General features: G+C 38.0%; 2 protein-coding genes across 6 annotated transcripts in view; one reads left to right on the top strand and one right to left on the bottom strand.

Moving 5' to 3' along the window:
- LOC149263295 (uncharacterized) overlaps positions 1-11,088 on the top strand; it is a 48,653-nt gene extending 37,565 nt beyond the window's left edge. The window contains exon 7 of the mRNA XM_089448647.1: positions 10,804-11,088. Coding sequence (XP_089304773.1) covers positions 10,804-11,088 — 285 coding nt within the window. The remainder of the gene's footprint in view (positions 1-10,803) is intronic.
- Positions 1-17,266, bottom strand: part of LOC149263294 (Transducin/WD40 repeat-like superfamily protein) — a 403,412-nt gene that overhangs the window by 296,298 nt on the left and 89,848 nt on the right. The window lies entirely within an intron of this gene.

The following is a 17,266-nucleotide window of genomic DNA, read 5'->3' as shown; positions in this document are numbered from 1 at the left end:
ACCCATGATGTTAGCAGTTTGTTCACCAGAGACTTAGATTGATACAAAGTCCCTAACTTGTCCCACAAAGCCTTTGTCGTAGCTTCCCCTGATACATTCAACAGTACTGAATCTGAGAGACACAATTGTATTGTGCTCTTTGCCTTCCGATCTAACTTCGCCCAATCTTCTGTTGACATTCTTGTTGGTGTCGTATCGACATTTACAACAATCCACTGATCTCTGTCCACCAACAAATCCTCCATCTTGAGCCTCCACAGCTCAAAACTTTGTCCATTGAAGTTCTCAATCTTTATCTTTCCACTGTTCTTCATCTCCTTTCATCGCAAGATTCGATACCGTGGATCTCCCATTGTAACAGGGTCTACAACAGGCTTGAGCAAAACCCCTCAGCCGCAAAGGCATCCCCTTGAAGCCGAAACTGCTCTGATACCAGATGTAGGTTTTAACCTTGTACATAAATCACCTGCAAACAAATTCTTAAAACAGAAAAATATACAATGGCAGGAACATAAACTATACACAGTGATTTTCTCTTGGAACCGAAACCAGGAAAACCAGATTGATTTTTCATTATATTCCTTTCAATGTTACAATACATTATATACATGTCAAAGCATTCATAAACTCCAATCCATTAACCCTAGAATAGAAGATAATCGTAGTTCCCTTGACCGGATCTACAAAATACCATGGGCAAAAAACCATCACACCCAAAACCATGGGTAGGTCCGCTCACCATCTTTGGGTCTGCCCCCCATCCTTGGGTCCGCCCAACTCTTATTGGGTTCGCATAAAAAAAGATTCTTGGGGTGTTGCGCTCGACGCAACATAACAACATCTGCTAGTAGTCGTGGAAAGAATATAACACACAACATAACAACATCTGCTACTAGTCGTGGAAAGAATATAACACATACCCAACAACTTTCACTTTATAATCATTAATTATAAAAGGTACACTTTATAAAGTGTCGTTGCATGGACACTTCCACGTGTTAGGCACCTGTCCAAGCTACCACTTACAACACCTAGTAGGTGTGCCAATACCCAAGAATAGTAGTATTTCCCTAGGTACCCTTCAAGGAGTACGTGTAATGATGGATGGAATGGTTTGGGGTTTAACTTCATGAGTAATGTTACATAGTCATGTGAGGTTATGTAAAATATTCATCTAAGTGAACACCTTTGTTGAGGAGGTGCTTATGCATTGAGTTACCCTTTCCTCAATGTTGTGTCTTACTACCCCTTTATTGCCTACTTGTTTTCTTGTATTCCTTTTTCTTTTACTTCATTTCATAGTCCCCTTTCCCTGCATATGCATTCTATTGCATGGGGGTTTAGGATAATTTCACTTAGTCGTTTTTTAGGTATGTCTTTCATAGCATACGACTTAGGGCAATGGCCATGTAGATATCAAACTTTACTTTGGCTTTTGACTTATCATTCATATCCCTTCATTTTCTTTTGCATTTTGAACATTATACCTTGCCCTTTCCTTTTTTATAAAGCCACATCAACCTTGAAAATCCAAGGCCCTTTTTCTCATAGGATTATGAAGCATGAACCTACAAGTGTAGCATATAACAACCAACCCAAAAGGAGGGGCAATAGAAATGGAAAGGATCGAGCATGTTATGTATTAATTGGGACATGGAGACGTTAACCCTAACAAAGTCCCCTCGTAGTACCCTCTACCCAAGACGGACAACACTTGACTAGGAGATGATGATGACCACAAAGATGAAACAAGGCAAGAGGCACAACTTCAAAGTATCATTATCCATTATCCAATTTCAAACCATGACAACTATTTTTATGCCAAATACATATGCCATTAACACTTAATATGAAACAATGAACAAATGCACCTCATGTGTGTCACACACCAAATCATCAAATGAGTAAGCTCAAGATGGTGCGGGAAGAATCTCTTGGTATCCATCTATGGAGAAATATGGGTGTCAATGGTGGAATCGATGTTTGTGATCAAGGTCATAGGAGAAAATTTCTCCCCCAGTTACCCCTATATGTGAGAGGCTAACAAGTCTTATGTTCAGGTCCACAATTAAAGATGCCCAAAGAATTAATTTCTAGAAATTAAGATAACATCGTCCATCAGTGTAAAAACAATGTAGGATGGTGTTTGATATTAGGTGATGTAATGTCGAATTCACAAAGTAGCAAGTCTAATAACGTCTAATGATGTTCTGAGACTAATGATGTAAATAAGTCAAATAATTTAAGATGGTGTTGTAAGTTAATGATGTAAACAACATAGACAATATTAAGCAATAATCAAGTCCATGATATAGACAATGATAGGTCTAGTGTCGTCAAATAGTATAGTGAGTTGAGGGTGTTGCAATATCCAATGGTGTGAACACAATGTAGGATCCAACAAAGTGTACACAATGTCTAAGGGTTAAATGATATAAAGGTTTTTGACAATATGGCATTCGAATAAGGATGGGATCCAACAATATGATGGTATTAGGGTCAAACAGTACTCCACATTACAATCATGTGAAGCAACATTGTAAATGAAAAAAATCATCAAACAATATGAAAAATAATTTGACCATAAGTTTTAGCCCTACCCAATAAGATATGATAAGTTTATCAATGTTCAAGAAATGACCAAAGGTAGGTCAATAGGATTGCTCAATACATAAGTGGTGATGCATAGTGGGAGTGCAATGGCCAATCCTATAAAAGAAAAAACAAAGATAACAAGTTTTAAGCTCAACTAATTGATGCACAGTTTGTGTAATATACCAAGCAAACTTGATAGAACTTTTTCAACAACTTCAAGCAAATGTTTCCAAAAGCACTTCAAAATTTCACTGACACCTTTCTACAAAGAGATGTGCAAACTCTGAAAAAAATCACTTTAAATAACAACACAGAACTTTTGTCAAACAATTTGAGAGCAAACTGGGAAGACACTTTTATTAATTTCTGAGGCAAAGTTTGATCTTTAATTTGAAAGCAAAAATTCAAAATTTACAAAGCCATTGGAGTGTGACACCTGAAATGTGCTCCATATTGTTCAGAAGGCAGATTTGATGATTTGAAAAATGCTCTTGGAAACAAGGGAACAACTCGGCCTCTTGGTGATTGGATACTATTCCTCAAATTACAAGTTGCTACAACATTAATCTTTGGCTTACAAATGAACTTTGCCCAAGGTGAGAATCAGATATGACTCGCAACAATTTATATAGCAAATGGCTCAATCCTGTGATGAAAGTAGTAATTTATTCGGCCTTGGAAAATCAGAGTGTTGGGACCACATAAATTTCGGCTTCCCTTTAGGGATAATTCGGCCCTCCATGTGCATAATAAATTCAGCCTCAATCCACTTAAGAACCTCCTCTTATCTTGGGCATAAACAATCAATTCGACTTTTGTAAATAACACTTCCTTGGCATTGTGATCTCACAATAAATCAGAGATGCTGTGGTATAACACGACAAAAGACTACTCCATACACACCTCAACAAAATGGAGTCGCAAAAAGAATGAACAAGACATTGCTAGAAAAGGAAAGAAGCATGCTCAGTGGCGCGCTGGATTAGGGCAGGAATTCTGGGCAGAGGTAGTGGATATTACGGGTTACTTGTTTAACATATCACCTTCACCAGTGTTGGAGGATAAGACTCCACATGAGGTATGGACTGGTAAGAAATCCTCTCTCACATCTTAAGGTATTTGGCTGTGATGCATATGTATATAATGTATGTACATAAAATATACACAGAGATTTTCTCTTTGAACCCAGAAACAAGGAAGGTTGGGTACAACCGAGATGTGGTGTTTAGAGAGGTGAAAGATGTTATTAAACATAAACTCCTACCAAAGGAAAAAGAACCAAAGAAGATAGAGTTTGAATTGAAGGAGGAAGAATTAAACTCTACAGTAGAACAGGAATCAGAAGAGGAAGAGCCACAAACTCCAATTTTGAGGAGATCAGTTCGAGAGAGAAGGCAACCAGAAAGGTATAGTCTATCTGCTTTCTGTTCAAATTTTTCTTTATCTATTACTGTCAACTGATGATGATCCTAGAACTGTCTGGGAGGCAGTGGATTTAGAGGATGGCAAATTCTGGAAGAAGGCCATGGTTGAAAAAATGTCATCTTTAGACAAAAATGAGGCTTGGGTTTTGGTAGAGTTGCTGGCTGGATCCCATTGGCAACAAATGGGTGTTTAAGAAGAAGATGAATGCAAAAGGCAAGGTGGAGAAATACAAAGCTTGGTTTGTAGCAAAAGGTTATTCCCAAGTGTCGGGAATTGATTTTGGTGATATTTCTTCTCCTGTTACCAAGTTAGGTTCTATTAGATTACTTTTATATGTTGTTGTTGCTTTTGATTTTAAGGTAGAATAGATGGATGTGAAGACAACTTTTCTTCATAGGGATTTGGAAGAAGAGATCTACATGAAACAACTAGAAGACTTTGTAGTGAAGGGTAAGAAAGAACTAGTATGCAAGTTAAAAAAGTGTCTGTATGGGTTAAAGCAGTCACCAAGGACGCGGTATCAAAAAGTCGATACATATATATGGGGACTTGGCTTCACAAGGAGCAAAGTGGATCACTGTGTATATTAAATTAATTGGTGACCGTGTTATTTATTTGGTCTTGTATGTGGATGATATGTTATTGATTGGAAATGACAAAAAAATTATCCAGGATTTGAAGACCCAATTGCCCTCTAAATTTGACATGAAGGATCTTGGCGTTGCAAACTACATTTTGGGCATGGAAATCAAACGAGATTGGGCAGAGAGGAAGTGTTGGTTAAACCTGAGGAAGTATGTCGAGACAATATTGCAGAGGTTTAATATGCAGGATAGTAAACTGGTGAGGGTCCTATTCTTGTAGGTGCAAAATTATTTGTTGAACAATGTCCCAAGACACAAGAAAAGGAAGAGGACATGTCCCATGTTCCATATGCAAGTGCAGTTGGTAGCCTAATGTATGCAATGGTATGTACCAAACCAGACATTGCACATGCAGTGGGAGTATTGAGCAGGTTTATGTCAAAACTAGGGAAGGAGCATTGGACAACAATGAAGTGAGTTTTCAGGTATTTGTGTGGCATTAGTGATTATGGTTTGTGCTACCAAGGAAGACCAGGCTTGGACAGAGTGTTGGACATACGTGGTTTTGTTGACGCAGATTGGGCTGGAGACCTAGATCAACAAAGATCAACAAGTGGATATGTGTTACTGTTTAACCTATTTGGAGGAACAATTAGTTGGATGAGCAAGAGACAGTCTGTGGTGGCACTTTCAACTACAAATGTTGAATACGTGACAACCACTCATGCAAGCAAGGAAGTAGTTTGGTTGCAAAGATTGTATTAAAGTATGGGGTTGGTACAACAAGATATAAGGATAGACTGTGACAACCAAAAGTGCAATTTTCTTGGCAATAAACCCTGCTTATCATTCAAAGACAAAGCGCATTGATGTTCAGTATCACTTTGTGAGGGATATGGTTGAAGACAAAAAGGTGTTGCTGGTAAAAGTGGAAACTTTGAAGAATGTTGTAGATGCATTGACAAAGCCTATGAGCATTGAGAAGTTTTTTTGGTGTAGAGAAACAATGGGCGTTGTTGCTCGAGACCAATGACTTCTGCACTCTTAGACCCCTGTGTGGAATGCAAACAACAAGTGGGAGAATGTTGGGTATGTATTATATTCTTTCCACGACTAGTGGGCCCAAGGATGGGGGGCAAACCTAAAGATGATGGGCGGACCTACCCATAGTTTTGTGCATGATTTTTGCACATGGTTTTGGCCATGATGGTTTTTTGCCTATGGTATTTTGTAGGTCCGGTTAAGGGAACTTATGTTTTATTCCAGGGTTAATGGATTAGGGTTTATGAATGCTTCGACATGTATATCATGTATTGTAACATTGAAAGGAATAAAATGAAAAATCAATCTGGTTTTCCTGGTTTAGGTTTCAAGAGAAAATCTCTGTGCATATTTTATGTTCTCGCCATTGTATATTTTTCTGTTTTAAGATTCTGTTTGCAGGTGATTTATGTACAGGGTTAAAACCTACAAAAGTAACTTTATATTATAAAGTTGAGTCACTCAAGTGATTTAAGTGATTTTAACGAGAGATTAAGTCATGTCTGACACTCTCGTGGACCAAGATCTAATATTGACCATTGAAGATCTTAGGGTTGGTTATAGCCATTTTAATGAGACAAAAAGAGATTTATGTGGGTGAAGGTACACATTTTTTTTTTGACTTCATTATGAACATTTAATGAAGTGAGAGAGAGATTCGTGAGGCTGAAGAAAGAGAGAAGGGGCAGCAAAACTTGGTGCAAATACCAAGGGAGTTGGTGCATACATCCAAATGAGAAAGTATAACATTGAATGGACAGAACTGTACAGATTTAAGTGCAGGTCGTACAGGCATTTATTGTTGGCCATACAGCAAAAAGAAGGCACATTAATCAAGGTCAAGGGTTGGCACGATTTACAAGGAAATCTGCTATATTTAAATTTGTGCTGTTCTGTACAAGAAAAGTACAAAATTGGGCACAGAGTTTGATGTAGTGTTTATTGCTGCTGTGTCTCTCCATATAGTCGTACGGAAATCTGTTGGCATAGACTTCAAGGAAAAACATTGCACATATTTTGAGGAGGAGAAACATACAATTTTCAAGGTTTTCTGTGGGTTCAATTTACGAGATAAGCACTGTATTTAATGCTGGAAAATTGCTGTAATCTCTGTTTACATTTCTGAGGGCACTTAAATAATAAAATATCCCTTTTCTACTGGTTTTTCCAGAGGTTTTGCCCAAATTTTTTTGTCTACTTTCATGGTTTGCTATTGTTTCTAAGTTGAACAGTTAAGAGATTCATTGGTGTTTTTTGTTCTAAGTTTAGCTTTTGCATTTACTAGTGAGCAGCGAATATAAATGAGCAGTAAACTGTGATAAACTTAGCAAAACTTAAAATCATTAATTGAGTCAATTAAAAGCTTACAATTGGGGTTAATAATGATCCTACCATAACTAAACTTGGCAAGTGGTATGAATTCTAAAAGTTATTGTGAAGTTTGATGATGATACCTAATGAGATCTACATAGTGGTAGTTACATATGACATGACTCACTTTTTATGTTGCATTGACTTATATACATGCCTTGGATTGATGGTCACCTTTGGGCTCTTGGAGGCCCCCTTTGGACAGTGTACTTTGCATGGACATAATATGGATGTGAACCTTGAGTCCTTTGAGGACGTTAAGTTTTCTTTAGCACACTTGATTGAGGTCATTCCACACGTTATGGAGGATATTGGGCTTTTTATTGATAAAGTCACACTTGGAGATGTCCTAGCACCTTAAGGGAGGGTGTGGCACTTGGTTGGAGGGAACGTCGAACCTTTTGGAGGTGATTTTACACTTGGGGATGAAACATTTCACCCTTTGGAGGGAACATTTCACTTTGGGCCTTGAAGACATTCCTCTTCACACCATTTTGAGTGAGTCGTCAACCTTGGGAGACCACACGTGCCACATATGTGAACTTGAGATTGCATTTATGATGGATGTCTTGGCTTTAGAGCATTTTTAGTTCATTTTGGGAGCATTGTTGGGAGTCTTTAAGGCCTATCCATTGTATAATGGATATTTTTGTTGAGAAATCTAGGGGCAGCTAGATAGATGATTTCTCTTTTCTTGATAACTGGTTGTGATGTCTTTTTTACTTATCTTGATTAGATTATTCTTCAACTTGATTATTATTGTGTTCCCTTCATCAAATAACTACCAAACCATAAATAACAATAAGACAAAGGACACAAGATATAGGTGATCAACCAGGGCCAAAGCCTCTCCAACTTAGAGGAAAACCCACAAGAATTCTTCTCTTCTTATAGAACTTCAATTGACGAATTCCAAGACGTATCACCCTTGATCAAGACCACTGTTTTAAGAAACGGCCTGCTCGAAACCGAAACGGTCGAGCCAGACCGAGCCAGTGCCTGGCTGGGTTGTTACCGAGCCGGCCAAGCTAGTGGCCGACTCAGCCGAGCCTGAGCTAACTCGATTGGCTCGGTCACCGTTGCTAAAATGTGGCCTACAGATTTTTTTGGGGGGGAAAGGACCCCACAGTCAATTCTAATTTGGCTTAGGGTTATTTTGAGGTCCATTTACCTCTCCCAATCCTATAAAAGCTACCCAACCCCTCTTTTCCTCACAACTATCTCATTGCATTTGTGTGAGAGTTTGTGAAGAGTTGTGGAGTTTGTTTTTGGAGCAGCAGTGAAGAGTCTTGGGCAAGCATTGGGGCAATAGTGAGGAGCTTCTTGGGCAGCCATTGGAGCAACATTGAGGAGTTGGTTTGTTGGAGCAGCATTGAGAAGGTGGTTTGTGCCTAGAGGTATTTTTTTTCATTTCTAAAATCTGTTTTTGCTTTTTTTTTGTCCAAAACAGGAAATTGAAAAGAGTGTTTTTTGTAAAAGAAATGAACATTGAAGCAATGCTATTTTTTTTGTTTTCATTTTCAGATTTTTTTCCTTTCATTTCCAAGTCAAAAAATGGCTCCTAGAGTGAAAGATGTTGCTTGGGCATATGCTGAAATGGTTGATAATCAAATGCATTGCAAATTTTGCCATAAAAAAATTAAGGAGGGTCTTGGGGGCATTCATAGGTTGAAACGACAGTTGGCAGGTATTAGAGGCCAAATTACTCCATGTGAATCACCACAAATTGGGGAGATTAGGAAGGAATTGTTAAATAGCTTTGAGAAGTTTCGGGAAGAAAAAGATAGGCAAAAAGAAATATAGGCTGAAATCAGGAGGAAGAGGAGTATACAACAAATGATGGCTACCAACCCCCATTTTGATTTTGAGGGCTCTTCTTCTATCCCTTGTATTGATGCATCCAACCCCTTTCGCTATGTTCCTCCCTCTGTGGAGTCCATGCAAGAAAAAAGGGTAAGGGTAAAATGAAAAAGAACGGTGATATGAATATCAAAAGTTATTTCACTGTCACACCCTCCTCTCCATCAGATGCACATGGGCCTCAAGCTAGTAGAACTTTGCAGCCCACTTTAGATGAACATTGGAAGAAAGAATTGAGGCAGACTGCTTGTGATTACATATCTAGATGGTGGTATGATGCTGATATCCCCTTCAATGCTTTCCGTTCACCATATTGTGAGCCTATGTTTGATGCCATATTTGTTGATGGAAAGGTTTTCAAAGGCCTTACTATGCATGAGTTAAGGGGGTCTCGTTTGCAGAAAGAAATTTCCTCCATGATTTCAAAAACTCATGGGAAAAAACATGATGTATCATCATGTCAGATGGATGCACTGATCAAAGGAACTGTACCATCATAAACTTTCTTATCTTTTGCCCACAGGGAATCATGTTTCTAAAATCAGTTGATGCATCTAATAGGGTGAAAGATGGACAATTATTGTTTCAGCTATTGGATGAGGTTGTTGAGGAGGTGGGGGTGGATAATGTTGTTCAAGTCATCACAGATAATGCCTCTAACTATGTTCTTGCTGGTAAACTGTTAGAGGAAAAACACAAAACCATCTTTTGGACCCCATGTGCTGCACATTGCATAGACCTCATGCTTGAGGATATTGGCAAATTAGATTGGGTCAAGAACACTGTAGATCATGTCAAAAGCATAACAAAATGTATCTACAATCATTTGGGGATTTTGAGCCTGATGAGGAGACACAGGGGATAGAGATATTATTAGGCTTGCCATCACTAGATTTGCAACTTATTTTTTGACATTGCAATCCATGCTTTCCCAACATAGAAACTTGCAAAAGATGTTTTCTAGTGATGAATGGAATCAAAGCTAGTGGTCTAACAAACTAGATGGCAAAGATTTGAAAAAGTTAATGAAGAAATATTTTGGAAAAAGGCAGCAGAGATTGTGAAGGTTGCTGAGCCACTAGTTAAGGTGTTGAGGTTGGTGGATGAGGAAAGATTGGCTATGGGCTTCATTTATGAGGCCATGGATCAAGCAAAGGAGCCAATAAAGAGGTCATACAAGGATAGAGTGGCCAAGTATGGGTCTATTTGGGCAATCATTGATGAAAGATGGAACAATCAACTCCATCGCCCTGTGCATGCAGCTGGGTATTTTTTGAACCCAAGGTATCATTATAAAGCTCTGGAGGCAGGAGCTTTGGGTGGGGAGGTTAGAGATGGATTGATTGACTGCATTGATCGCATGATCCCATTGGAGAGTGATCAGTTGGAGATACACCAACAGGTCACTTGTTTCAGCAAAGCCATAGGTACCTTTGGCAAGAACCTAGCAAAGATTGCAAGGGAAGCAGATGAGCCAGGTAAACAAAATTTCAATTTTCAAATTCTTATTTTGTTAAATTGTTTATAATTTGAAAGTTGATTGTTGGATATAATTTGTTGAGCTAACTCTTTACACTACTATGTTTTTTGCAGCACAATGGTGGGAGGCTTTTGGTAGCCATTATCGTCGATTGCAGAAGTTTGCAATTTGAATTTTAAGTGAAACTTGCAGTGCTACTGGGTGTGAGCGCAATTGATCTGTCTTTGAGAGGATTCACGCAAAGAAGAGAAACCGTTTGGATAAAAAACAGTTAAATGATCTAGTCTATGTCCAATACAACCTCTAGCTTAGATGCAACCAATTGCTGAACAAAAGACCTGATTCAGATCCCATTGTGTTGGAAGATATTGATCCAACATCAGATTGGGTAGTGGAGAGTCATCCGTAGAGTTTGATTTTGATGATGATCTTGATTTGGATTTACAGATGGATGCATCACTTGAACATAATGTTCAGTTGAATGTAGATCCACTTGTACCAGCCTTAGGCTTAGCCCCAAGTCCTCCAGTTGCAGACGCTTCCTCTGCGCAGCCACGACGAAAGCGCATATCTCGTCTATCTCCGCGTGCTGCTGCTGCACAGCCTGCTAGTGCTACCATTTCTACAGGTGCAGTTGGAGATGATGATGGGTTTCCCTATCTAACTCTAATTCAGAGTCTGAGCCAGATGATGTTGGCTCCTCTAGTAGTAGCTAGTAGTACTGGTGACTAGTGATGTTTTTGTTGTAGAGGCCATTTAGAGCCTGCTTGGTTATGTGTTTTTGTTTTGATCTCTATATAATGATTCATGTATGTAATGGAAAGTGCACTAGGTGCCATTTCGATATAATGGATATATTCATGAGCCTACTTTGATCATATGTTGTCTTCTCTCTATATTCTAAGGCTTTGTGTTTGGAAACATGAATGAAAATCTTTAAAATTATGTTTTTTTATAAAAAAATAAATATTTAATGTATTTTTTACAACGACCGAGTCACTGAAATCAAACCGGCCGAGACGATACTGAGTCGGAGTCGAAGACGGAGCCGACCCTCGACCATTTCCGAACTGGAGTCAGAGTTTTAAAACACTGATCAAGACCCCTCCAAGACCAAGTCAAAGCTGCTCCTTGATGAACTCTTCTTCCTCCAAGTCAACGCTGGTCAAAGTTGTTCCACTACTTCAGATTATGACCCTAGATCAGAATTTCAGCTAGCTATTGCAGAACTGCAATTTCGACTTCTTCTGCAAAAACCCTAGGTCACACATGTGGCTTGGAAGTGGACAAATTTGCCTCCTTTCTTCTTCGCTTGACTTGACTTCCCTTCCTTGACAATTCAGCTTGCTAGAGAGACCTTTCTTGACCTAGAACTCGGCCCTTGAAGATGACTGCAATTTGATACTTGCTGTTGTAGAAGGATGCCCTACTTTGCACGTGTGAGAAAAATACCCAAAAACAGTCCCATAAATTCGATTTCCTTTTCTCCTTCTTGTCCTCTTCTTCTTCGCACTTTTTCCTCTTCCTTGATTGAACTTGTGTGTGATAAGTGAGTCCTTGAATGAGGCCGAGTCCTCCTTTATATAGGCTTCTTGTCCATGCCTTTAGGCCGACTTGTTGCTTGAGTAGACTGACTTGTTCATTGCACCATGACGAGGTCTTGGAGGGTCTTTTGACTCAACTTTGACTTAAATAAATTCTTTTTACAATATGTAACATGCCCAAGAAGGATCTTTCATACATGAAAATGACTTTCTTAAATAAATTCTTTTTACAATATGTAACATGCCCAAGAAGGGTCTTTCATACATGAAAATGACTTTCTTGACTTGTAGACTAAATGGGAGCTCACAATGGGAGCTTGACCTATAAAATAAATTTCTCTTGAGCATGAAATCCATGTGTCAATAATAACAATACATTTATTTTTCTCTTTTCATTAAATACATAAAATCATGACTACATATGTCATTATGAATACCGAGCCTAGTTACATATTTCAACAATTTTATGTATTGTGGACTTATCTCCACGGTATGTAAAAGTTAAAGGCATTATTTTATATTCTTAGGGCTTTTGCTAGGATAATATTTTTATTTTAATGAGAAGGGTGCTTGATCTCTCATATAAATAAGAGAAGCACTTCTCATTTGTAAATCATTGCTACTTGTGGAGAAACATCACTACTTGTCTACTATTTCTGTTTTCTAAAAAGAAGCATGGATGGATAATTAGAGCGACTTCTTGAAGAGAAAGTTTTCTAGAGTAAGTTGTCTCACTTTATCTTGTGGATTTTGTTTATGAATGAATGCTACTATAATTATACTTTCTTTAGTGGTGGTTGTGCATTCTTTGTGTTTCTTCTTGTACAAATCCCTCTCTTCAAAACTCTTGAAAGGTTACTAGTGGAGTATCTTCCCTTGAATAATCTTGATGTTATTAGTAAGGCACTAGGTGATTTTCTAGGGTTTGTAGTGGAAAACCTAGATATTGCCATAGAACTACTTGCATCTCTTCAAGGGAGTCATTAATTAAATCCATGTTCCCTCAAAAATGTAGTAGGCACTAGTCTTGTTCCTTTTAATCAATCATTAACCTAAATTTGGCTTTTCATTTTCAGGGTAAAGTTAGGGTTTTATGACAACATATATACTTTTTCATTTATAAAAGACCAAGATGTCTTGGTATTTGTGCACGTATTTGACTTGAAAATCATCTTAGCATCATAAATTAGCTTGCTGGTTTTATTTAAAACCAAATTAAGGTTTGATGTCGAGGGTTTCGTGGTTGTTATACGCATTGAATATTTCAGAATGTGCTAATTGCAAAAAATATATTTTTGGCCATCATTTAAGCTCTAATTTAAGTTGCTTATTACTTGTTTCAAGAGCTGAATTTATTTCTGTGGTTATAACTCGTTTACTGCTGTAATTTATCTTTTTTCATACAAGTTTTTTGCAGCCACCATCAGCGTTTTTTTGAATTGTAGTGTTGAGGGATTACCTTGCATTAAATATTGACTTAGAAATTACTTAGAATAACCACCTTATCCTTACCTTGTTTGATATATTCCATTGGTGGTAATTTGTGTAGGCACTTAGGGCGCCTTAGATTTGATTGTGTCTTGCTTTAGGAGTCCTATGGCCAACTAGGGAAGCCTTTCTTCTATTGGATTCATACTTAAGTAAAATGAGGGAAATGTTACATAGGTGATGGTGGTAACCAGTGTTGCACACATCGCGATCGGGATTTAATCGGCGCCGGGAAAAAAGCGGAAAAAATCGTTAAAATCGGGAAAAAATCGGAAAAAAGCGGGAAAAAATCGTTTGGCACAAATTGAAAAAAAATTGAAAAAAAATGAATATTTTTGTGCCAAACGATTTTTTCCCGCTTTTTTCCGATTTTTTCCCGATTTTTCCGATTTTTTCCCGATTTTTCCGATTTTTTCCCGATTTTTCCTATTTTTTCCCGATTTTTTCGATAAAAATCGCTATAAAAAAAAGGGCGATTTTTTCGATAAAAATCGCGCTTTGAATCGGCAAAATTAAAAAATCGCGATTTTACGATTTTATCGCGATTTTATCGCGATGTGTGCAACACTGGTGGTAACACTTCTGATGTTTCAGTAATCTTAGCCTCTTGTGAAGTCTTTGCACTAAGGTGCTAGATTTGTGATAACAGATCTCTTGCCTATATCATTAAATGAAATGGATTTTAACCCAAGGGTTAAAACTATTGAACAAACACTATACTAGTTCTCTCCCAAACATTATAGCTTTGAAACTTCTAGTATGATACTAGTCCACTGCACATTTGATTGCCTCTTGGGCAGTGAGACAATTGGGCACCAACATCTCGTACAATTCCCTTATGGCTAAAGTCTATATCCTAGATGATATTATTGTTGAAGAAAAGTGTAACTAGGTTTGGTATTTGTAAATGTAATTTTGATCTTTGTACTTGTCAAGGAAAAGAAATATTATTTTGTAGATTATTTGAATGAGTTTCTTGCTCATTCCATATGTCTAGGAGAGTCAAAGAGTCAAAGTCATGTGTAAAAGGCTCTTCTTGAGCATATATGTAAAATGTATACTAGTCAAGAACAACCCTCCAAGACAAGCACAATCCTCCAAGACAAGCACGAAGAAGTCTGCCTGCAAAACAATGAAGAAAACAATTAAGTCAGCCTCAAAATGTATATTGAAGAACAATCATGTCGGCTCAGTTAAAGTGACATGTCTAGTCATGAATACAAGTCGACTTACCTACACACAGACCACTATATATACCCCGCTGGGGTCACCATAGAAAAGATATATATTCGGACACCTCTGAAACTTCGGATGGTGTAGGAATCTCGGTCAACCACAGGAGGATAGACACTTCAGATAAGTAACTCAGATTCTTTTGGATGGGTATGTGGATATAATCCACATTACTGGAAGACAGTCTCGTGGAAAACTTCAGTGAACAAGTTACAGTCTCAGCCTAACTATGATGATAATCTCGGCGCAATAGTACAGTCACTGTTTTGGTATAAATAAGATAATGAAGACCACAGTGCTAATCACTGTCTCGATATATCAGATGGAGAGGATACAAAAAAGATATATATTCGGACACCTCTGAAACTTCGGATGGTGCAGGAATCTCAGTCAACCATAGGAGGATAGACACTTTAGATAAGTAACTCGGATTCTTTTGGATGGGTACATGGATATAATCCACATTACAGGAGGACAGTCTCGTGGAAAACTTCAGTGAACAAATTACAGTCTCAGCCTAACTATGATGATAATCTCGGTGCAAGAGTACAGTCACTGTTTCGGTATAAATAAGATAATGAAGACCACAGTGCTAATCACTGTCTCAACATATCAGATGGAGAGGATACACTCACTGTCTCGGCATAATTGGGATCTCACAAGTAATATACTCTCAGCATACTAAACACAGTCAAGACCTCAGCATAATGACAGTGATCATCTCGATCATAATCCTAATGAAGACTAGGTCATAATGAAGATTTCAGTGCATGGAATCAAGGTCGTGATGAAGATCTCAATGAAGGAATAGTCATGGTGCAACAAGTGGTGCAGAAGTGATGGCCTCAATGGTGAAGCAACAATGTTGATGATGATCTCAGCAGTAAGGAGAGGATTGGTGCCTTGGTCTTGGAGTGGTCTAGTAGGTCAAGGGTCATGGTCTTGGTATTCGTCAATTGGAACCTCTATAAGAAGAATTATGTGCGGGTTTTCCTCTCTAAGAGGGAGAGGTTTTGGCCCTGGCAGAATGCCAACATCTTGTGTTCTTGTTTCTTTGTTTTTGGTAGCTATTTGATGAAATAAGAAACACACACTCTAACAACGTCAAAGAGAAGATTGTGCTAATAAGAAAATTAAAAATGCCTCTCAAATAGTTATCATGCCTAGAAGAATCTTATTAATGCTAACTACCCTAGATTCTTCAACGTGGTATCATAACTAAGGTTCAGAAGTCAAAGGAAGGGCAGCAAAGAGACACTTAAGGATCAGATTCACTGAGGGCATCATAACAAGTTGAAGGAATTGAAAGATCAGTCTTCAAAAAGAAGTATATAACAACAAGACAATTCAAGGTCAAGTAATCACAGATAAATTGAAGTCCCAATACCATTGCTCAGAATTCGGATCACAGTCAAAAGAAGTACCTACCACAGTTTTAGTGCTAGCTCCAAATTGGGTGTCATTACAATCTATGTCATACCACAGTGATATCAATAAATTAAGTCTGAAGTAGTTTCAATGCTTGGTATTGAACAATGCTCGAAGGCCTTAAAAATCTTTGCTCAATCTAGTTAACTCAAGCAAGGTTCTACTCTACAAGGTTACAAGGACATACAATCACATCATACATGACAACGATATCACTTCAGTAGGAGAACACAATGCCACATCTTGGATGGGCATCATGACAATGCTTTAAAATTCTTGATTTCGATTTCATACCCTCACAAGGAATCAAGTAATCTCAACATTTTATAAAAGCAGTAGTGCTTGGTGCTGAACAAGGCAAGGAAGTCTCAAGAAAAGTCTTGGAACTCAATTGTACCAGGCAACTCAAGCAAGAATCTCATTGAAGGAGATCATTCAAGAAAGCATCAAGGTGAAGATTTCATCTCCACATGACAAGTAAGTATCTTTTCATTCTATATTCAAGTTTGGTTAAAATGACTTCATGATTGCAAGGACATCTATGAATTGGATGGGTTATCAAGATTCCTTGCATGAAGAAGGAGGATAGACATAGTCCTCTAAGTAGCTGAAGTCATCAAAAGGTCTCCTCTGAATTTATAAAAAGGGATATTTATGAAAGATCCCCTCACATAGAAAAATTGGAGACATCAAAGTGATGTAGATGATAAACTCATTCTCTGAAAACGCAATTTGATCTACATGAAAGAAAAGGGTATCAAAGAATGTAGGATATCTTCCATCTACAAGACCTAGAAAGGAAGATAACCATAATGCACTAACAGATAATCAAGGTAACAAATGTCCATAAGACAAGGAAGGTTACCTCATTCGACAATTTGTGGTCTCTATGCTAGATAGAGAAAGATAAGTTGATGGCAAAAGCATTGAAGGTTAAAGAACTCAAACATGTGCAGAAAGGAAAGGGAAGGTTGGTCCTCAAACAAGACATAGCCAAGATTCAATGCTATGGAAAGATGATGAAAAGAAGCTCATATCACCAAAAAGATGGAGGAAGCTGAAGAAAAGGGCCAAGGAAAGAGGGAGTAATAATGATTGAGATTGTATCCCTCACAAAAGGGTCCTATCTTAAGCTCCTAAATCTTGTGTTATAGATATGACCATGATAATAAGATGCATTGTGGCATCATGGAAGCATTAGGAACAAGAGCTCGTGA

Source organism: Pinus tabuliformis, chromosome 6 (assembly GCF_031772625.1).
Source record: "Pinus tabuliformis cultivar Carrire ecotype Pingquan chromosome 6, CPIR1, whole genome shotgun sequence".
NCBI classification, from domain to species: domain Eukaryota; kingdom Viridiplantae; phylum Streptophyta; class Pinopsida; order Pinales; family Pinaceae; genus Pinus; species Pinus tabuliformis.
Note: the sequence above shows the minus strand (reverse complement) of the source record. Positions and strands in the feature narration are given on the sequence as shown.